Genomic DNA, 16,006 nt, shown 5'->3' on the forward strand with positions numbered 1-16,006 from the left:
TCTTTCACAGCCATGGAGATGTCCTGTCCTGTCTTTCTTGGCTCACCTCTACTTAATGGGAGCACCGGTGGCCCCTCACATTTCTAAATACAAAAAAATGTAGTGGCTTCCTAAAAGATGGATAGTTAAACCTTATTAAGCAGAATGATTATTTAGATCAATTCCCTAGGGCTTGGAGATTCCCCCCACCGCTGGCTGAAGCAAGACTGAAAGAATAGGAATTGGTTATTAACAGGCAGAAATTGTTAGGTCAGTTAGATAATCTCCTTGTCTAAGGCTTTATTTCCAGGGAAATTAGGGAACCTTGTTTCTTTGAAAACTTCTAGGCTGGGTTTTCCCTTCTACCTTCCCACTGTTTTCTGGTGGTTCAATACTGTGTTGGGTTTCTCTCAGCTGGGTTTTGGGAGCTAAATGGGACGCATACTCCCAGATTACCTGTTTTTTGGGCTGTTTTTATTGATTGGTTATTTGGGCAAAATGTTTCTAAGGTTTAAACCTATCCTCCCCTCCTCTTTAGTAAGCGACTCTCGCAGCCTGCTGGAGGCCTTCTGGATTCTATCACTAATATCTTTGGGTAGGTTAGAAGACCTTCACCTTTCCTTTTTAAAATGTGTGTAAATATACCTAAGTATACGTACATAATTTATTTTTTAAATGTACACCAGAATTTCAGTGGTGCAGAGTATACAGATGCCTTAATTTCAGCTTTTCATTTAGCTTCTCCCTTTTTTCCTCAACTTGCTTTCTCTTAACCTCACTGTGTGCTGATCTCTGGCCTTTCCCTTTAGTCTGTCCGAGTCTCCCCTTTTGGGACATCATTCGTCTTCTGATGCTGCCAGGTGAAAATATTATCCTCTCTTAGCCCAGCATGTGAGTGTGGGTTGTTGATAATTATGCTGATCACCGCTTGACTACCCTCAATCATCAGATGTACACGTGCTAACCAGGATGCTTTGCATGTTCCTAGGAATGCCGGTAGCCCTCTGAGCAGAGCAGTCAGGTTGAACTCTTTGTAATCATGCTCTCGTTGCTCTTTCTTTTGGCATGTGTTTTACTCCGCCTTAACCACAAGTGTATGCTGAGGCTGATTGTAGCTAGGCATACAAGTCATCTTAAAATAGTTTTGCAAAAATACCTCTGAGCTAGTTGTTACATTAAGTTTCCTAGCAGTTTTTTGACTGGGTAAGTGATTGTTGTTCAGAATTGCTTTTCGTCTTGAGTTTTAGAGTCCATGAGCTAGTGAGCAGGAGAGTAAGGTATGTGCTGACTCTTTCCCATTGTCATTTAAGTGAGGATACTTCTGATTTTGTAAATCGTTCCATGGTTGGAAGGGTCTAGGAGGGAAAAAGCTGTTGCTTAAGCAGGTCATCTGAGTCATTTCTGACATTTTGATGAACAATAAACCTGTGCGATGCTGTCTAATATGTGCCTTTATGTTTTTAGGAGACGCTCTGTCTCTTCCCTCCCAGTCCCACAGGATAATGCAGATACTCATCCTGGTTCTGGTAAAGAAGTGAGGGTACCAACTACTGCACTGTATGTCTTTGTAAGTATGCTCCATCCCTCTGCCCCAAGCTTGGTTGGTAACAGCCTGACAATGAAAGGATCCTCTCTGCGGCTGCAGCTCAGCTCTCCATTGTTTCACTTACATCAAGGTGTTATACCTGTCGGCTCTGTCGGCTGTGAGAAATTGATATATTTTGCTCAGCTTCACAGAACAGAATTTATTACAGTCATCCTCTGTAACACAGAACTGGCTGAAAGATGGGATTGATAGCATGAGGGATGGGGCAAGGGAAAAACGAATTAGGGATGGTGAGAAATTGGACAGTAATTCATGCAATTCTTGTCACCAGTTGGCTCCAATTTAGAGTGAGATTCCAGCCAGTGGTCTGTTTTGGAAGTCCAGTAGGGCAGCTTTTGGTTTTATGAATTATATATCTCTATTTGTATGACTTCCAACCATTAGAAGCCCATAACTGGAAGCAGGAACACAGTCCTGGGCAGAAGCCACTGTAACACCAGTGCTGTCACCTGGAGTTCAGAGCTGGGTCCTCTTACGCTGATGGATAACCTGCATCCCAGCTGAAATAATTGAGCAGAGCACTTGGGAGGGAGAGGGATAGAACCCAGAGAGTTGGGCTGACTCTGGGATTGGCCCTGGAACTGGGTGGGAGGGTGACTTAAAGGAGCCAGCTTTCAGAGGAGGTAAAGACTTGCTGTAAAAATGGGATGGAATTTATATAGGGGGAGCTTTCGGTTCCAGGCCTAAGGAGGAACCTTAATAGTTAGGTATTTCCACATCATGAACTGGCTGTTGTAGAGAGTTCCGCTTTGTAGGAGGAGTGGACTGGGAAATGGCAAGGCCCCTTCCCATTCCCACTGTGGCTCCACCTCCCAGAGGTCGATGATGATTGGTAAAAGGTCTGATTGCACTGCATGTCACAGTCCCTTCCTTGCCCTCAACTCCCAGCAGCCCATTTTTTCCCCTCCTATCACATTTAAGTCATGTGTATGGGATAATGGAGCAGCTGATAATTTGGGATTCTGTCAGTGCGTGTTTCTGAGAGTGAATGGTTCACAGCTGACGAGTATCCAACAGAAGCAATTACGCAGGAGATTGACAAGTGGCGGGCATGGGTGTGATGGTGCATGATCTCAAGTTTTCAATCTGAGACCTCCTAGGAGAAAGAAGCCATAAAAAAGAAAAAGAAGGGAATTGCATGGAGGTAAAAAGTTTGGTCACCTGTTATACAGATTTTCAGTAATGGGACACAAGAGGGAAAGTGGGAAGTCAAAATACCAAAGTGATGCTTATTTCCCAGTCAGTTAATAGAGTAGCACTCTCGGTAATATTTCAAGCATCTTATTTCTTCATCCCCAAGCAAATGTGAAGACTAGATATTGTCTTCCCAAAACAACCTTCTGGGCGAGTGATTAATGATCCATTTGATGATATTAATGATCCATGTTTTCCACAGTCTTTTTTTTCTCCCCCTCTCTATTATGGAAATTTTCAAACATAGCAGAAGTAGAACAGTACAAAATACAGCATCCAATTAGGCAGCTTGCATGCAGGCAGGTAGCTTCATTATTAGCACATTTGCCAGCTCACACACTTTTTTTTTTGGTAGCTGGTGGGTACAGGCATCCAAACCCTTGACCTTGGTATCATTACAGTGGGCTTGTAACCACCTAAGCTTACTGGCCAGCCCATACACTTTTGCTGGAGCAATTTGAAGTAAATCCTAGACATTGTATTTCATCTAAAAATATTTCAGTATCCATGATCCTTTTAAGGGAGTAGGTTATAGTGAAGTCTATTATTTCCTCTTCCCATTCTAAGATGGGATGCTTTTGTACTTGGTTCCCCTTCTCACCCTGAACACAGATGCCATCTTTTCAGGTCATGTGTTTCAGTATTCATGCCAGTCTCAGAAATTTCCCTATGAAGAATTTAAATTCTCCCAAGTTAACAAATTTTCCTCCTATTGAAGTGCCTACCCATTATCAGGTACAGTCCTGGGTCGCAAAAACCTTTATTGTAGATGATCAAACTGAAGCTTCAAGAAGTTAAGAAACTTGTCAGAGGCCACATTGCTAGTACACACTGATGCCATAATGTTTCCAGAAAAGACTACATAGAATCCCATTATAGCACTGATTGATGTCTACTAGTAGGACCAGCATCTACTTCTGTTAGGACTCATCATGAATGCTTTATCATGATAGGCCATGCACTGGGCATTATTTAGGTACATAGTATTTAATAGTAATTAGTAGTAAGTTAGTAATAAGTAGTAAATCTAATCAGTAGTATTAATTTAATCTGGACAAAAAGAGGCAGTTAATTGTAAGCTTACTTTTAAACTATTAAAAATCATTATACGTCTAAATGTCATTACTCTTAAGAAATGAAATTAATGCAGAGACAAACTTTAGGCAGTTAGTCTACACAGATTTTGAATATTTTTTGAGAAAGTTGCATTGTATTTAAGTAGATGGAACTGGAACTGTAAGAATAAAATGACAGTAAAATCTTAAGAGACCCTGGGCTAGGAGTCTAGTTTTTTTGTTTGTTTGTTTGTTTTTATTTATTTTTGTCTTTTTTTGTTACCGGCCGCACCGCGCTCAGCCAGTGAGCGCACCGGCCATCCCTGTATAGGATCCGAACCCGCGGTGGGAGCGCTGCTGCGCTCCCAGTGCCGCACTCTCCCGAGTGCGCCACGGGGTCGGCCCTAGGAGTCTAGTTTAGTTTAGGATTGGATCCACCTGTGTCTAAGGACTTTTCCCTTGAGTTAGGCATTTGGAGTGTTTGTGTATCAGGCTCTTGGGACAATAATGATTAGGTTTGAAACAGGGTGCTTGTCTTGCAGGATGCACATGATGGGGAAGTCAACGCTGTGCAGTTCAGCCCAGGTTCCCGGTTACTGGCCACAGGAGGCATGGACCGGAGGGTCAAGCTTTGGGAAGTGTTTGGAGGTGAGAGCCCATGGGGGAGTGTACAGAAGGAAGCTGTGTTGGTGGCATCTGGTTGACTTTGCTTCCAGGCACTCTTTGAGCTGTTCATCTTCTCAAAACATATAGTGTTTCATTTAAGAAATCATCTGACCAAAGCGTTATTACCATTTCAGCTACTCTTTACTTCTGAGTGGATGTTTACTGATTTTCCAAGTAGTGACAACAAAATACTGTTAGGTTATGGATATGTTTATTTTAGTAAGTGTTCCATAATTTTTCTCAAATATATGCTAATCAGAATGTCTCGTAAAACAGTACCATTTTAGAAAGAAACATAACATATAGCATGGTTTTAGATGGAGAATAAAGCTGTGGTCACAGACTGTATAATTAAACTATACATTAAGCTGTGTATGTATTTAATAATGGCAATGGCAGCAGCCTAGGAAAAAAATGACTGAAATCATATCTAAGTTTGAGGAAAGAGAGGTGATATAACCTAGGAAAAAAATTTTTTGTTTTGTTTTGTTTTTGTTTTTGTTTTTCTGACCGGTAAGGGGATCGCAGTCCTTGGCACAGTGTGGTCAGCACCACACTCAGCCAGTGAGCGCACCGGCCATCCCTATATAGGATACGAACCCATGGCCTCAGCGCTACCAGCGCCACGCTCTCCTGAGTGAGCCATGGGGCCGGCCCTAGAAAAAATATTTTTAACAAGCAACTTATCAGACAGAGGACCTTAGGTCAAGACTCAGTCACTTGGATTAGATCTTGTTTCAGAAATGATCTTAGGGGGCTGAGCCCGTGGCGCACTCGGTAGCGTGCTGCGCTAGCAGCGCGGCGACGCTCCCGCCGCGGGTTCGGATCCTATATAGGAATGACCGGTGCACTCCCTGGCTGAGCGCCGGTCACGAAAAAAAAAAAAAAAAGAAATGATCTTAGGTTATTCAGAAATGGTATGGCATTAAAGCATTAAAAGAGGAAGTGGAAGTTGATGAAACTGGCTCGGTTCTAAAGCTCCATCTCAACATTTTTGAGATTCAGTTAAATATACATATATTTTTACTACAGTAAAGTCAAGGAATAAGGCTAAAGGTTTTTATAGGAACCACTTTATCAGATTTCCATAGCTGCCGCACATGCATTATCACTGTCTAACGATAAATAACTCCAAAGTACCTTTGTCTGTATTCTTCCATTCCTCACAATAGCCCTGTGCGGTTAGAAAGGTAGGTATCTCTCCTGTTTGACAGATGAAGACAATAAAACTCAGAGACACTACATGATTTACCTAGTTGGCTTACATGGCTAGTAAGTGATTTACATGGCAAGTGTGTGATGGAGCGAGGACTAATCTAGGTCATATGACTTGAAATCCCATGCTCTTTCCACTAAAGCCTTTTCTTGGTTATAGAGCAACTACAAAAGCATATGGGTTACTGCTTTTGATGTTCATTAGAGCAAGAGCAATCTAGTAGTCCTTTTGTCAGTAGTTAAATCCCTGACAGTTACAGGAAGTAACTGAAATGAAAATTTACTGTTTTGCCCAGAACAGCATGATAGCTTATGAACGATAATGGCTGAAGCTGTTGTAAAATAATAATAAAACCATATCATAAGAAAAGAAATTTGGGAGAATTTGGTTTATAAAATCTAAGCAAATAGTCTGTTTTGATTATGTCATTGGAGTAAATAGAAATGACAATAGAAATATTTCTGTTACTTCTTGGTCGGTAAAAACACCTGTAAGAAAATTAGAGGTACCAATCTTTAATTCTAGTAACAGTGCTACTGCTGAAGAGGAAGTAAACGCTAATCAAAATGAATACTGACATAATTGGTTCCAGAGTATAATTTGTGTTAATAAAATCAAAAGTTTCTACTGAGTCTACAGAAGTAACATCGAATATTTGGCAGCACTTCCTGTAGTTTTGTGGAACAAATATCAGTCTTGTCGTTACTAATTGTAGGGCGTTTCTCCCAAAAACAGCTTTTTCAGTCTGCGTGGTTTTCCCCCTTGGCTAATATTTTCTGAATCTTGGGAGAGGCCAAGTCCGAGACCTTTTATGAACTAGTTCAGGGGTCCTCTTTCTTAACCTTTTAAAATATCAGAAGAACGGAATTCTCCACCTAGTAGGAACATCTGTTCTTGCTCATTTTCTCAGAAGCACCATTGGGTATTAATTATGTAAATGCTGTTGACATAGCCTCCCTTAGTACCTTGTGGGTAAAAGAGCTTTAAAAGGTCTTTGTTCCGGGCCTAGCCTGTGGTGCACTCGGGAGAGTGCGGCGCTGGGAGCGTGGCGACGCTCCCGCCGCGGGTTCGGATCCTATATGGGAATGGCCAGTGCACTCACTGGCTGAGTGCAGGTCACGAAAAAGACAAAAAAAAAAAAAAAGGTCTTTGTTCTTTTTAGATTGGTCTCTGATGTAGAATAGCATTCATTGATCATTTCTTACTTTTGGAACTGTTTTAGGTGCCAAGCAAATAGACCAATATTTTGGGCATAAGCCAAAGAGATATTTCTTAGAATGTGCAGTGAATTTTTGTCTGTAAAGATCTCATCTAAATAAAGTGAGACCTTAGTTAGTGGATGTTAGACTTTTTCAACTCTTTTGAAAATCTGATGAAAGCTAGGATCCGGGAAAAGACATCAAATAATGCTCTATTTTGCAAATAAATTATTGACCAGGCTGATAGTCCATGCCCTGAATGTGTATGACAGCTTCAAACCAGTATTCATACCATCCTGACCTCCAGTCCTAATCATTATTATTACTACCTAGGAGTACTGAATAAGATAAAAGGCTATTTGTTGAAATGTTTCCCTGTTCTGTGCTCTTCTTTTATGAATTTGATTACAATGGTTTCCTAATTCTTAGCTTGTCTATATAGATCATCCTTAAGCTACTCTTTTAAAAAGGAACTTAATCAAATCATTGAGACTTTTTATTTTCTTAGTTTGTAGTTACGTTATTATAGAAGTTTCTGTGTGGATGACCAAAGCTGGTCTGAAACAGGGCCTCAGATTAAGTGCCATTGGCTCTGTTGGTGAAGGAGGATTGGGGTAGGGCTGAGGGGTCACTGGCAGTTAGTTGGCTTGCTAGAATTTTAAGTTCATGGAGTAAAAGTGTAAGGACAAATTCCAGAAACTCCAAACTAGTTTTGTAGGCATTCTAATGACTAGTCAGTTAAACATAACTAAAAATATTTCTTTTCAGACCTTAACAAGAATTATCACACCATGGATTCTGAAATGTTGATGGTCAGTTTCTACAAAAGTGATAGTTAAGTTGACACAAATACAGATCAAACCCAAAGATTTATTTAAGTAAATTAGAAAAATTTACTGAGAAATAACTAAACTCAGTCTCTAGTTTGATTGACATGCTTTATAAATTTTTACACTTATCTCTTTGTAAAGGGAATTAATAACTAAATTTCTTTTTTTTTTAAGGATATTTTTCATTGTACATGTTTATGGGGTACAGTCTGTTGTTTCAAAACATGCATATATTGTATAATGATTCAATCAGAATAGTTAGCATATCTATCACCTAAACATTTATCATTTCTTCGTGGTTGTAACATTCAAGGTCCTCTTTTCTGGCTCTCTTGAAATAGACAGTACAATATTATTAGCTATTGTCACCCTAGGGCACCAGAACTTAATTCTTCCTATCTAACTGTAACTTTGTACTGGTCTAAATTTCTTAAAGAATAGCTTAAGAACGCATGTGCAAAATGGGTCAGCATTCACTTAAACATTCATTGTTCTTTAAAGTGAACAGTATATTTTGTCTGTTATATTCTGTTTGTCCTGCTGTTTGATTCTGTAAAGGTGCAGGAAAGCTGCTGTTTTGACAGTGTAATTGGCCTCTGTTATATTTCAGTGTCCCATTTTAACTTATTTATTGGCTTTATTTAGCTTCCTGTCTTTTCTCAATCTTTTCTTTTTATACAGACAAATGTGAGTTCAAGGGTTCCCTTTCTGGCAGTAATGCAGGAATTACAAGCATTGAATTTGATAGTGCTGTAAGTATCTAATATCCATGATTTTAAGACATATGGTTCTTGAAATTGAAAAGTCACTTATCTGATTTCTCTGCCATTCTCTGTACCTTAAGTGAAATCCATGTTAGAAAAAGATGTGAGTGTATTACACAATTAATTGGTATATCAACTCTGGGTTTTTATTTATGCATTAGGCTTGTGGTGTGACTTAGTACTCTAATCCTATTTAATAACCATGTTTTACCTGTTTAGATGATGTATTTTAGGGGCCAGTATGGTCCCTACCCTTGGGGATTTGCCATTTAAGTGAGATTGATGTGAAAGCATGTAACTGCAGATCATTCTACTGAGGTTATGATGGAGATGTGTGTGGAATAGAATGAAAACACCAATGAGGGAGCAGTTCATTCTGGAGCAAGGCTTAGGGAACAAATTATGACATTTCAGGCACGTCTTGAGGTAATAAAGGGTTAGGTGAAAAAGACAAGAACAGACATTGCATGTGGAGAGAAGAGTTGGTAGGACTGATGCAGCAGTTGCGTGAGGCAAGGGTAGCTTCCTCATCTCTCAAAAGTCCTCATTTTCATTGTCATCTCTGAGGAGGCTTTTGCACATTCCTGGTTGGGCTGAGGGTACTTTTGTGTTCCTACAGCATCATGCAGACCTATTCTGTGGGAAGGTAACTGTCCATATCTGCTTCTCTTACTAAACTGAGAACTCCCTGAATATGAGTGTCTGGTTTTAATCATCTTTGTACCCCAACACCCAGCACAGTGCCTGGACTTTTAGGTTCTTTATAACTGCTCTTTGAACTTAATTGGAGAATGTTAAGGAAATAAGGTTGGATAGTTAGGTGTGCGTCAGAGCGTATGTTGTGTCAGAGGGTTTAGACTTCTGTAAAGCCATGTGGAGCCATAAGAGGTTTTTAAAAACAGATGTGGCATTAAATTCTGGGATAACCGATAGTGCTGAAGACTGGATTGGAAGAGGCAGGTTTGCAGTGGCCTAAGCGTTTGGTGCTTCTGCAGACTTGATCAAGTTCCAGGTTTGGGCTGAGGCAGTGCGGGTAGAGAGGAGAGGGTCTAGCTGACACACAAAAGAGAACAGGTCTAGGATAGTGATGGTTGGGAGAAGAGGCAAGGGAAGAGTCAGGGGTGCCTCTGAGGTTTCTGGCTTGGACAGTATGTAGAGGACCGGTATTTGCTCTTAATGAAAGTGGCAAGAGGAAGGGTGGCAGGAGAGGCTGAGTTCCATTTTGAGCTTGAAGTGTCTGAACATTCAGGTGAAGTCAAGCAAGCTCAGGAGACAAGTCTGAACTTGAAGGACATTGATGAATTGACAGCACACAGGGATAATAGTTGTTATTCAAATTAGGTGTATAGTTTTAAACATCTAAACCTTCTTAGACTTGATTATTAGGAAATTTGTATTGCGAGAACTGAATTCTTCTATTTTGACTGAAAGTTTTTTCTCTCCTTTATTCCTATAGGGATCTTACCTCTTAGCAGCTTCAAATGATTTTGCAAGCCGAATCTGGACTGTGGATGATTATCGATTACGGGTAAGACCCAACTTTATGTGGTTATCAAGGCACAAAATGTAGAATATAGCAGATGATTAATTAGGGGACTTGTGTGTGTTTTCCTGAAAATCATACTTGATTCACCCTGCCCTTTCCTCCTTGGGAAAATTTGTTTCCACTTTGTAGTCTTACTTTCTCCAAGATTCTGTTTCAGAGTATTTGCAGTAGGACCCTCATATTTCCATAAAAGACTTGGGATACGTAAGAACTAGATTCTTTTGGTAGATACCAATTTTAGCTTATTGTCACAGGTTTTAGCATCAGCATATGAACTGTGATTCTTGTAAGCCCTTACCTCACAGAGTATAGCTGGAAGTAGGATATAGAAGTACATGTGGGTGTACTTATCCTAGAGGTAAAACAGTTCTGAAACAGCAAAAACTAGAGCTAAGACACAGGCGTCAGAGAAGGTAGAAAAATGGGATTGGATTTGAAGAAATCTGCACTTGAACCTAAACTTGCTGCAGAATCTCCCTGGCATCCAAGATAAAGACCAAAACCTGATGGTTGTATCACTTTTGTTCTAATGGAGAAAAAGCATATAGCTTAATTCATGGTGATGTTTTGCTCTTAATGATTGAAGGAGTTGTCATATAAGCTATCATTAAGGCAAAGCTATTGAAAGATATAGTGGAGGATAAATTTGGCATTGGCAGGCATTTTACCCAAAAACAAGTTTGTCATAGCTGTTTGTGTTTCAGCCTACACACAAAAACAAGAGGGCATGATGTTAAGGACTTATTAAAGACAAATCTAGGGCTGGCCCGTGGCTCACTCGGTAGAGTGCGGTGCTGATAACACCAAGGCCACGGGTTCGGATCCTATATAGGGATGGCCGGTTTGCTCACTGGCTGAGCGTGGTGCTGACAACACCAAGCCAAGGGTTGAGATCCCCTTACCGGTCATCTATTAAAAAAAAAAAAAAAAAAAAAAGACAAATCTACAAGGAGGTGGGGGGGGGGCTACAGTAGGATTGTCTGTTAGGTAGATTTCTGGTGTCTGATTGAGTGTTGTAGGGATGAAGCTAGAAGAATCTTTAGAAACATGTAGTTATCTTATCACTTAGGCTTTCATTTTCTTGAAAGAGCTGTATGTAAGATTATCAGTATTAGATGCTAACCAGTACCTCAAGGGTAGTCATTCTTAACTCTCAGTTGAAAGAAGACCCAGGCCTGAATGTGCAAAGTATGAGCCCTGAAGATGACTGAGGTGTGTGTTGTGAAAGCTGAAGAGCCTGCCTTGAGTTCTTGTCTTGGTGAAGGACCAGGGAGTGGACTGCTTGAGAGCCTGCCACAGGTTATATCTACTCAAACGCTTGAACGAGTTTTCAGCTGAAGCCTTACAGTTCCGAACCATAAATGTGGAAAAGACAGCCTAGCCAGTACTAATGGCTACAGTGCAATCTATCCTTTGGTATGCTATAGTTTGTTAACCATCGATCTTTTATTGGATATTTAAGATGGGGTTGAATACTTATGCAGTGGTTAATTTGCTTAAAGGAAAAGGAGTGACTTCTGTGGGTTAGACCCAGTTCTGAGCTATATTGCTATACTGTGTATATTATTGCTTTTTTTCTTTTTTAAGAAGATGACTGGTAAGAGGATCTTAACCCTTGACTTGGTGTTGTCAGCAACATGCTCTCCCAAGTGAGCTAACCAGCCATCCCTATATAGGGATCCGAACCCATGGCCTTGGTGTTATCAGCACCACACTCTCCCAAGTGAGCCATGGGCCAGCCCTATATTATTGCTTTTAATCCTTAAGGAAACCAGGTGTGAGGTAGGTAGATGAGGAAACCGAAGCTCAAATAAGCACCCGCAAAATGGCCAAAGGTCACACAGTTAATAAATGATAAAATTTGAATTTGAATTGAGGTCTGTATTCAACTGGTCTGGATCATTCTAGACTGAAATGAAGTGAAATTGATCAGTTATTAAAGAGGGACCTACAGGACCTTCCTTATATTAGGCTTTTGGGGGAGAAAAGGAAGCAGTTGAGGAGTCAGCTAGTTGTGCAAGATGGTATTTTTGAATTGGTAAAAGAGGAGTTTTGTATGGGTAGGCATCAACCTTTGGGTCTGAAATAACAAGAAGGGGACCTGGATGCAGGGAGATAGACCTAGAAGACAAAGGTTTGTGATGCTGGGAAACTTTCCAAGTGAGCCATCTTGCAAAAGTGGGCCTGAGTCTCATTAGAGAGGGTGCCCTCAATGTGCAGGAGCCCAGGCATTCGCTTCTGGGGCTGCTGGTGCCCACGAGATGGAGGCTGATGATGCCATACTGCAGCTGTTGCCTCTTTTGCCACACTAGTTGGCTTTGACAGCCTCTGGCCTGCTCATAACCGTGTCCTGTCCCTAGGTAAATGTGTGAAGGAGATCAGGAGGCCTTTTCTTCATACCCAGAGAACTCTTGTGAAAATCTTACCGTGGTTTGGGAAGTAAAATAGGCTCCCTATGGTAGGAGGCTCTGGCTTCTACTTAGAGACCCTAGTTAACAGATGATGTTGGAGGACATGAATGGACTGTCCATCCTTGTTCGGAAACTCACAGGCATAATGCAAGCCCTGGTCAGTTTCTCCTTAGCTATATAAGATTTGATTTGAGGAAGTGAGTTGAAGAACCCACCCTGCTCACTACTTCTCTAACAGTGGTATGGAGAGTGGCCTTGGTGAGGATCAGCCACTAGATGATGGTTTTTATTTCAGAAACTTCCTCAGCAAGTTCTTCATTCTTCCGGGATTGTAGTCTTTGGTTGGTGCTAATGTTAGTTGTGTGATTAAGGCATTATTTGTGTTAGTTGTGTAATTAAGGCATTATTTGTGGTTGGTACGTGGGGTCTGCCGTGAGGCACAGAGGGAGCCTGTGCAGAGCCCATTAGAGAAGAGGAATTTTGAAGCTTCCCCATTTTGAGGTTGGGGCTGTGGTGACATCTGAACCCACTGTCCCATCTTGGTGTAATACATTTTTAGAAGTGGAAGATGAAACCTAAAAGTAGTGTTAAGATTTAAATGTTAAAAATAAATGTCAAAAACTGAAGGATAAAAGAATTTTTAAATAAATCCGATCCACTTAGGAGAAGGACTCTTTCAGTGATAAAAGAGGTCAGCTACGGACCATTGGGAGCAGGGAGGTGGCAGTGAGCCTCAGGCAGGACTGGCTGTTTCCACCAAGAACAAGAGGAGCAGAGTCTAAATTTTGTGAAGAACAAGCTGACAATACGTGCAAAAAGCCAGGCAGTAAAAATATCCCTTTCTTTTATTCCATTAGCCCAGCAGTTCCTTCCTGGAAATGTCAGGAGAACACAGCTATTGCACCGTTCATTGCAGTGACATTTGTGAAAGTGACTTAGGTGTCTGGGGAGTTTTTATTAAATTACAGTCTCACCTCTTGAAGATTATTTAGCTAGTAATTATGAAAGACTCTTAAAGAAAGGGAGATGCAAACAGGAAGAGAACAAGGCCACCAACCTTGTTTAGTCTTTCCTAAAACAGTGCAAGGAGGAGATGATTCCTCACTACAGGTGTTACAGAGACCCAGGGTGTTCAAAACCAAATCAGTGAGGCCCCAAAGCCCAGGCATTCTCAGCTGCCACATGAAAACTGCTTGTGCTATAAGGTTAAAAGAGCAATGGATAAATTTTTAGGAAGAATATAATTGCAAAAAGATTAACTTGTATTTAGAGTATGCAAAAATGACTATTTGCATGGTCCATTTATGAGCGATCTTTTTCCTAAGTTTGTGGAACATGACTTTACTCTTATAGTAAGAAAGAAACAGTACATGTACACATAACTTTGAATTTTTTGGTAAAATAATTATTTATTAAGAATTTAATTTACGGGCCGAGCCTGTGGCGCACTCGGTAGAGTGCTGCGCTGGGAGCGCGGCGACGCTCCCGCCTCGGGTTCGGATCCTATATAGGAATGACCAGTGCACTCACTGGCTGAGTGCCGGTCACGAAAAAAACGACAAAAAAAAAAGAATTTAATTTACATAGCATGAGAGGTAACCTACCCAAGTTTTCTCTCTCCCCATGATTTGTACAGATTGGATGATTTACACTGAATGGAATCATAATTTGTGTACTGTACTTAACGTAAGTTTTGTTGCTATAGCTTCTTGATCTTACCAGAAGGATCAGTGGAAGGTTTCCATGCACCTACAGCACAACTTGCTGCGTGGTTGACAGCAGTTGTAAGATGCTGGCCCAGTTTCAGAGAGGTTTAAATGTGGAATAAATGAATCTTACAATCCATACAAACTTCTCCCATTGAAGAAAAGTATATGTAGCCCTAAGTTTTCTGTTTCTGTGCTAAAGTGGAGTTGCTCCACTGAGAATAGAGGAAAGATTAATTTCCAAAATTTTAACAATAGACATTTAATGCTGAACTACGAAGTCTCACTTTTGGGAGTCAGGACTGGAACCCAGAAAGTTAACAGTTGTAGTATAGAGTCTTTCACAGGCATTTTTTTTTAATTGGAAAGAAAACATCAGTGAATACCTTCTGAGCCTTTGGGGTTTATACATTTAAAAATGTCAATCCCGGGCCGGGCCCGTGGCGCACTCGGGAGAGTGCGGCGCTGGGAGCACGGCAACGCTCCCGACGCGGGTTCGGATCCTATATAGGACTGGCCGGTGCACTCACTGGCTGAGTGCCGGTCGCGAAAAAAGACTAAATAAATAAATAAATAAAATAAAAATGTCAATCCCACGCTGAAAAGAGGTCAATGATGAATAGTAAAAGGTCTGACTCCCCAGATCCCCTCCCTGCATCCTGACCATCCCCAGCCGCCTCTCTTCCAACAGGCTCCAGTAGTGCTATGATGGGCAAAAGGGCAGCTGACACTCAGTGATGTCCCCGTTCAGTGTTCCTTGTTGAGCCCAAGGAAGACACAGTGGTTGGCATCCGACAACTTAGTCACAAAGGGATTTGATTGTTGGGAGCGCTGGTATCTGTGGTTATGATCTGACATTTCAAGCTGAGACCTCTGATTGAAAACCCCTGGGGATTTTAATTGTTTATTTAAAGAGTCCTGATGTTTCCTTTTGTAAATTATGCCTGTGATGACCTTGTCTATTCTGCCTTTAAATAGGGAACTGACTTTCAGCAGCCCTGGGTAAAATTTAGGCTTTTTAAGTTTTTCAATTTGTTACAGTTCAGACTTATAAAAAGTTGCAGCAGTACAGGCAGGTATCTGTAGTAGAGCTGATTTCAAAAGGGTCCTCCTGCTGTCTCTCCCTTTTTTTGAAGATGTGGGGGTGGCACATGAAGTTTGCTGTTCATAATGCTGACTTCTTAAAATTGTTTTAATGTTAATTCGAGTAGAAGATTTATCCTCTTGGGAGTCTCTGATAGCTACTCAGCGGGCTAGAAATGCTGCTGGGCTGAAACTGCTGCATATGAAACATACGGCCTGTTTGGTTGAGACTCAGTGGATAAAAGGCTGCTTCGTGTCTTTCCCCTTTGCCTTCTCATTGCTGCATCTGGGTGTTCCTGTCGTACCTCGGGGCGTTTTGAGAGTGGCCTCCTGCGGTGGGCATGTGGCGCCCCAAGGCTCACCCTGGCTGTGTTTTCTCTCCTAGCACACACTCACGGGACACAGTGGGAAAGTGCTCTCTGCTAAGTTCCTGCTGGATAATGCACGGATTGTCTCGGGAAGTCACGACCGGACCCTCAAACTCTGGGATCTACGCAGCAAAGTCTGTGAGGAAATCAGTCCCTCTGTGTGTGTGTATGCCTAGACATTAGCTGTGGAGGGGGTTATTTCCACGTGAGAGCCTGCATTTAGGATGATACAGTTTGAATTTCAGGCGTGGTTCCATATATTCAGAGGGGTGCTGAGGTAGTGACAGTTTTTCTTGTTTGGGACTTCATTTCAGTTAGTAATTCTGACACCTCTGTGGTTAGATGTAGCAGTGTTATGTACACAGCCACGTGGGTCCCTCTGC

The 16,006-nt window shown here is 41.3% G+C and overlaps 1 protein-coding gene and 2 non-coding genes across 3 annotated transcripts in view; all 3 read left to right on the plus strand.

Moving 5' to 3' along the window:
• The window catches only part of ATG16L1 (autophagy related 16 like 1), a 40,201-nt gene that overhangs the window by 18,050 nt on the left and 6,145 nt on the right, over positions 1-16,006 (plus strand). Inside the window, exons 8-14 of the mRNA XM_063079296.1 lie at positions 518-574; positions 789-839; positions 1,444-1,546; positions 4,377-4,482; positions 8,427-8,497; positions 9,966-10,037; positions 15,641-15,761. Coding sequence (XP_062935366.1) covers positions 518-574; positions 789-839; positions 1,444-1,546; positions 4,377-4,482; positions 8,427-8,497; positions 9,966-10,037; positions 15,641-15,761 — 581 coding nt within the window. The remainder of the gene's footprint in view (positions 1-517; positions 575-788; positions 840-1,443; positions 1,547-4,376; positions 4,483-8,426; positions 8,498-9,965; positions 10,038-15,640; positions 15,762-16,006) is intronic.
• Positions 2,403-2,679, plus strand: LOC134365829 (small Cajal body-specific RNA 6). Its single transcript, XR_010022185.1, has one exon. It is a non-coding gene; the product is annotated as a small Cajal body-specific RNA 6 (non-coding RNA).
• On the plus strand, positions 14,780-15,044 carry LOC134365823 (small Cajal body-specific RNA 6). Its single transcript, XR_010022184.1, has one exon. It is a non-coding gene; the product is annotated as a small Cajal body-specific RNA 6 (non-coding RNA).

This window comes from Cynocephalus volans, chromosome 1 (assembly GCF_027409185.1).
Source record: "Cynocephalus volans isolate mCynVol1 chromosome 1, mCynVol1.pri, whole genome shotgun sequence".
Classification (NCBI taxonomy): domain Eukaryota; kingdom Metazoa; phylum Chordata; class Mammalia; order Dermoptera; family Cynocephalidae; genus Cynocephalus; species Cynocephalus volans.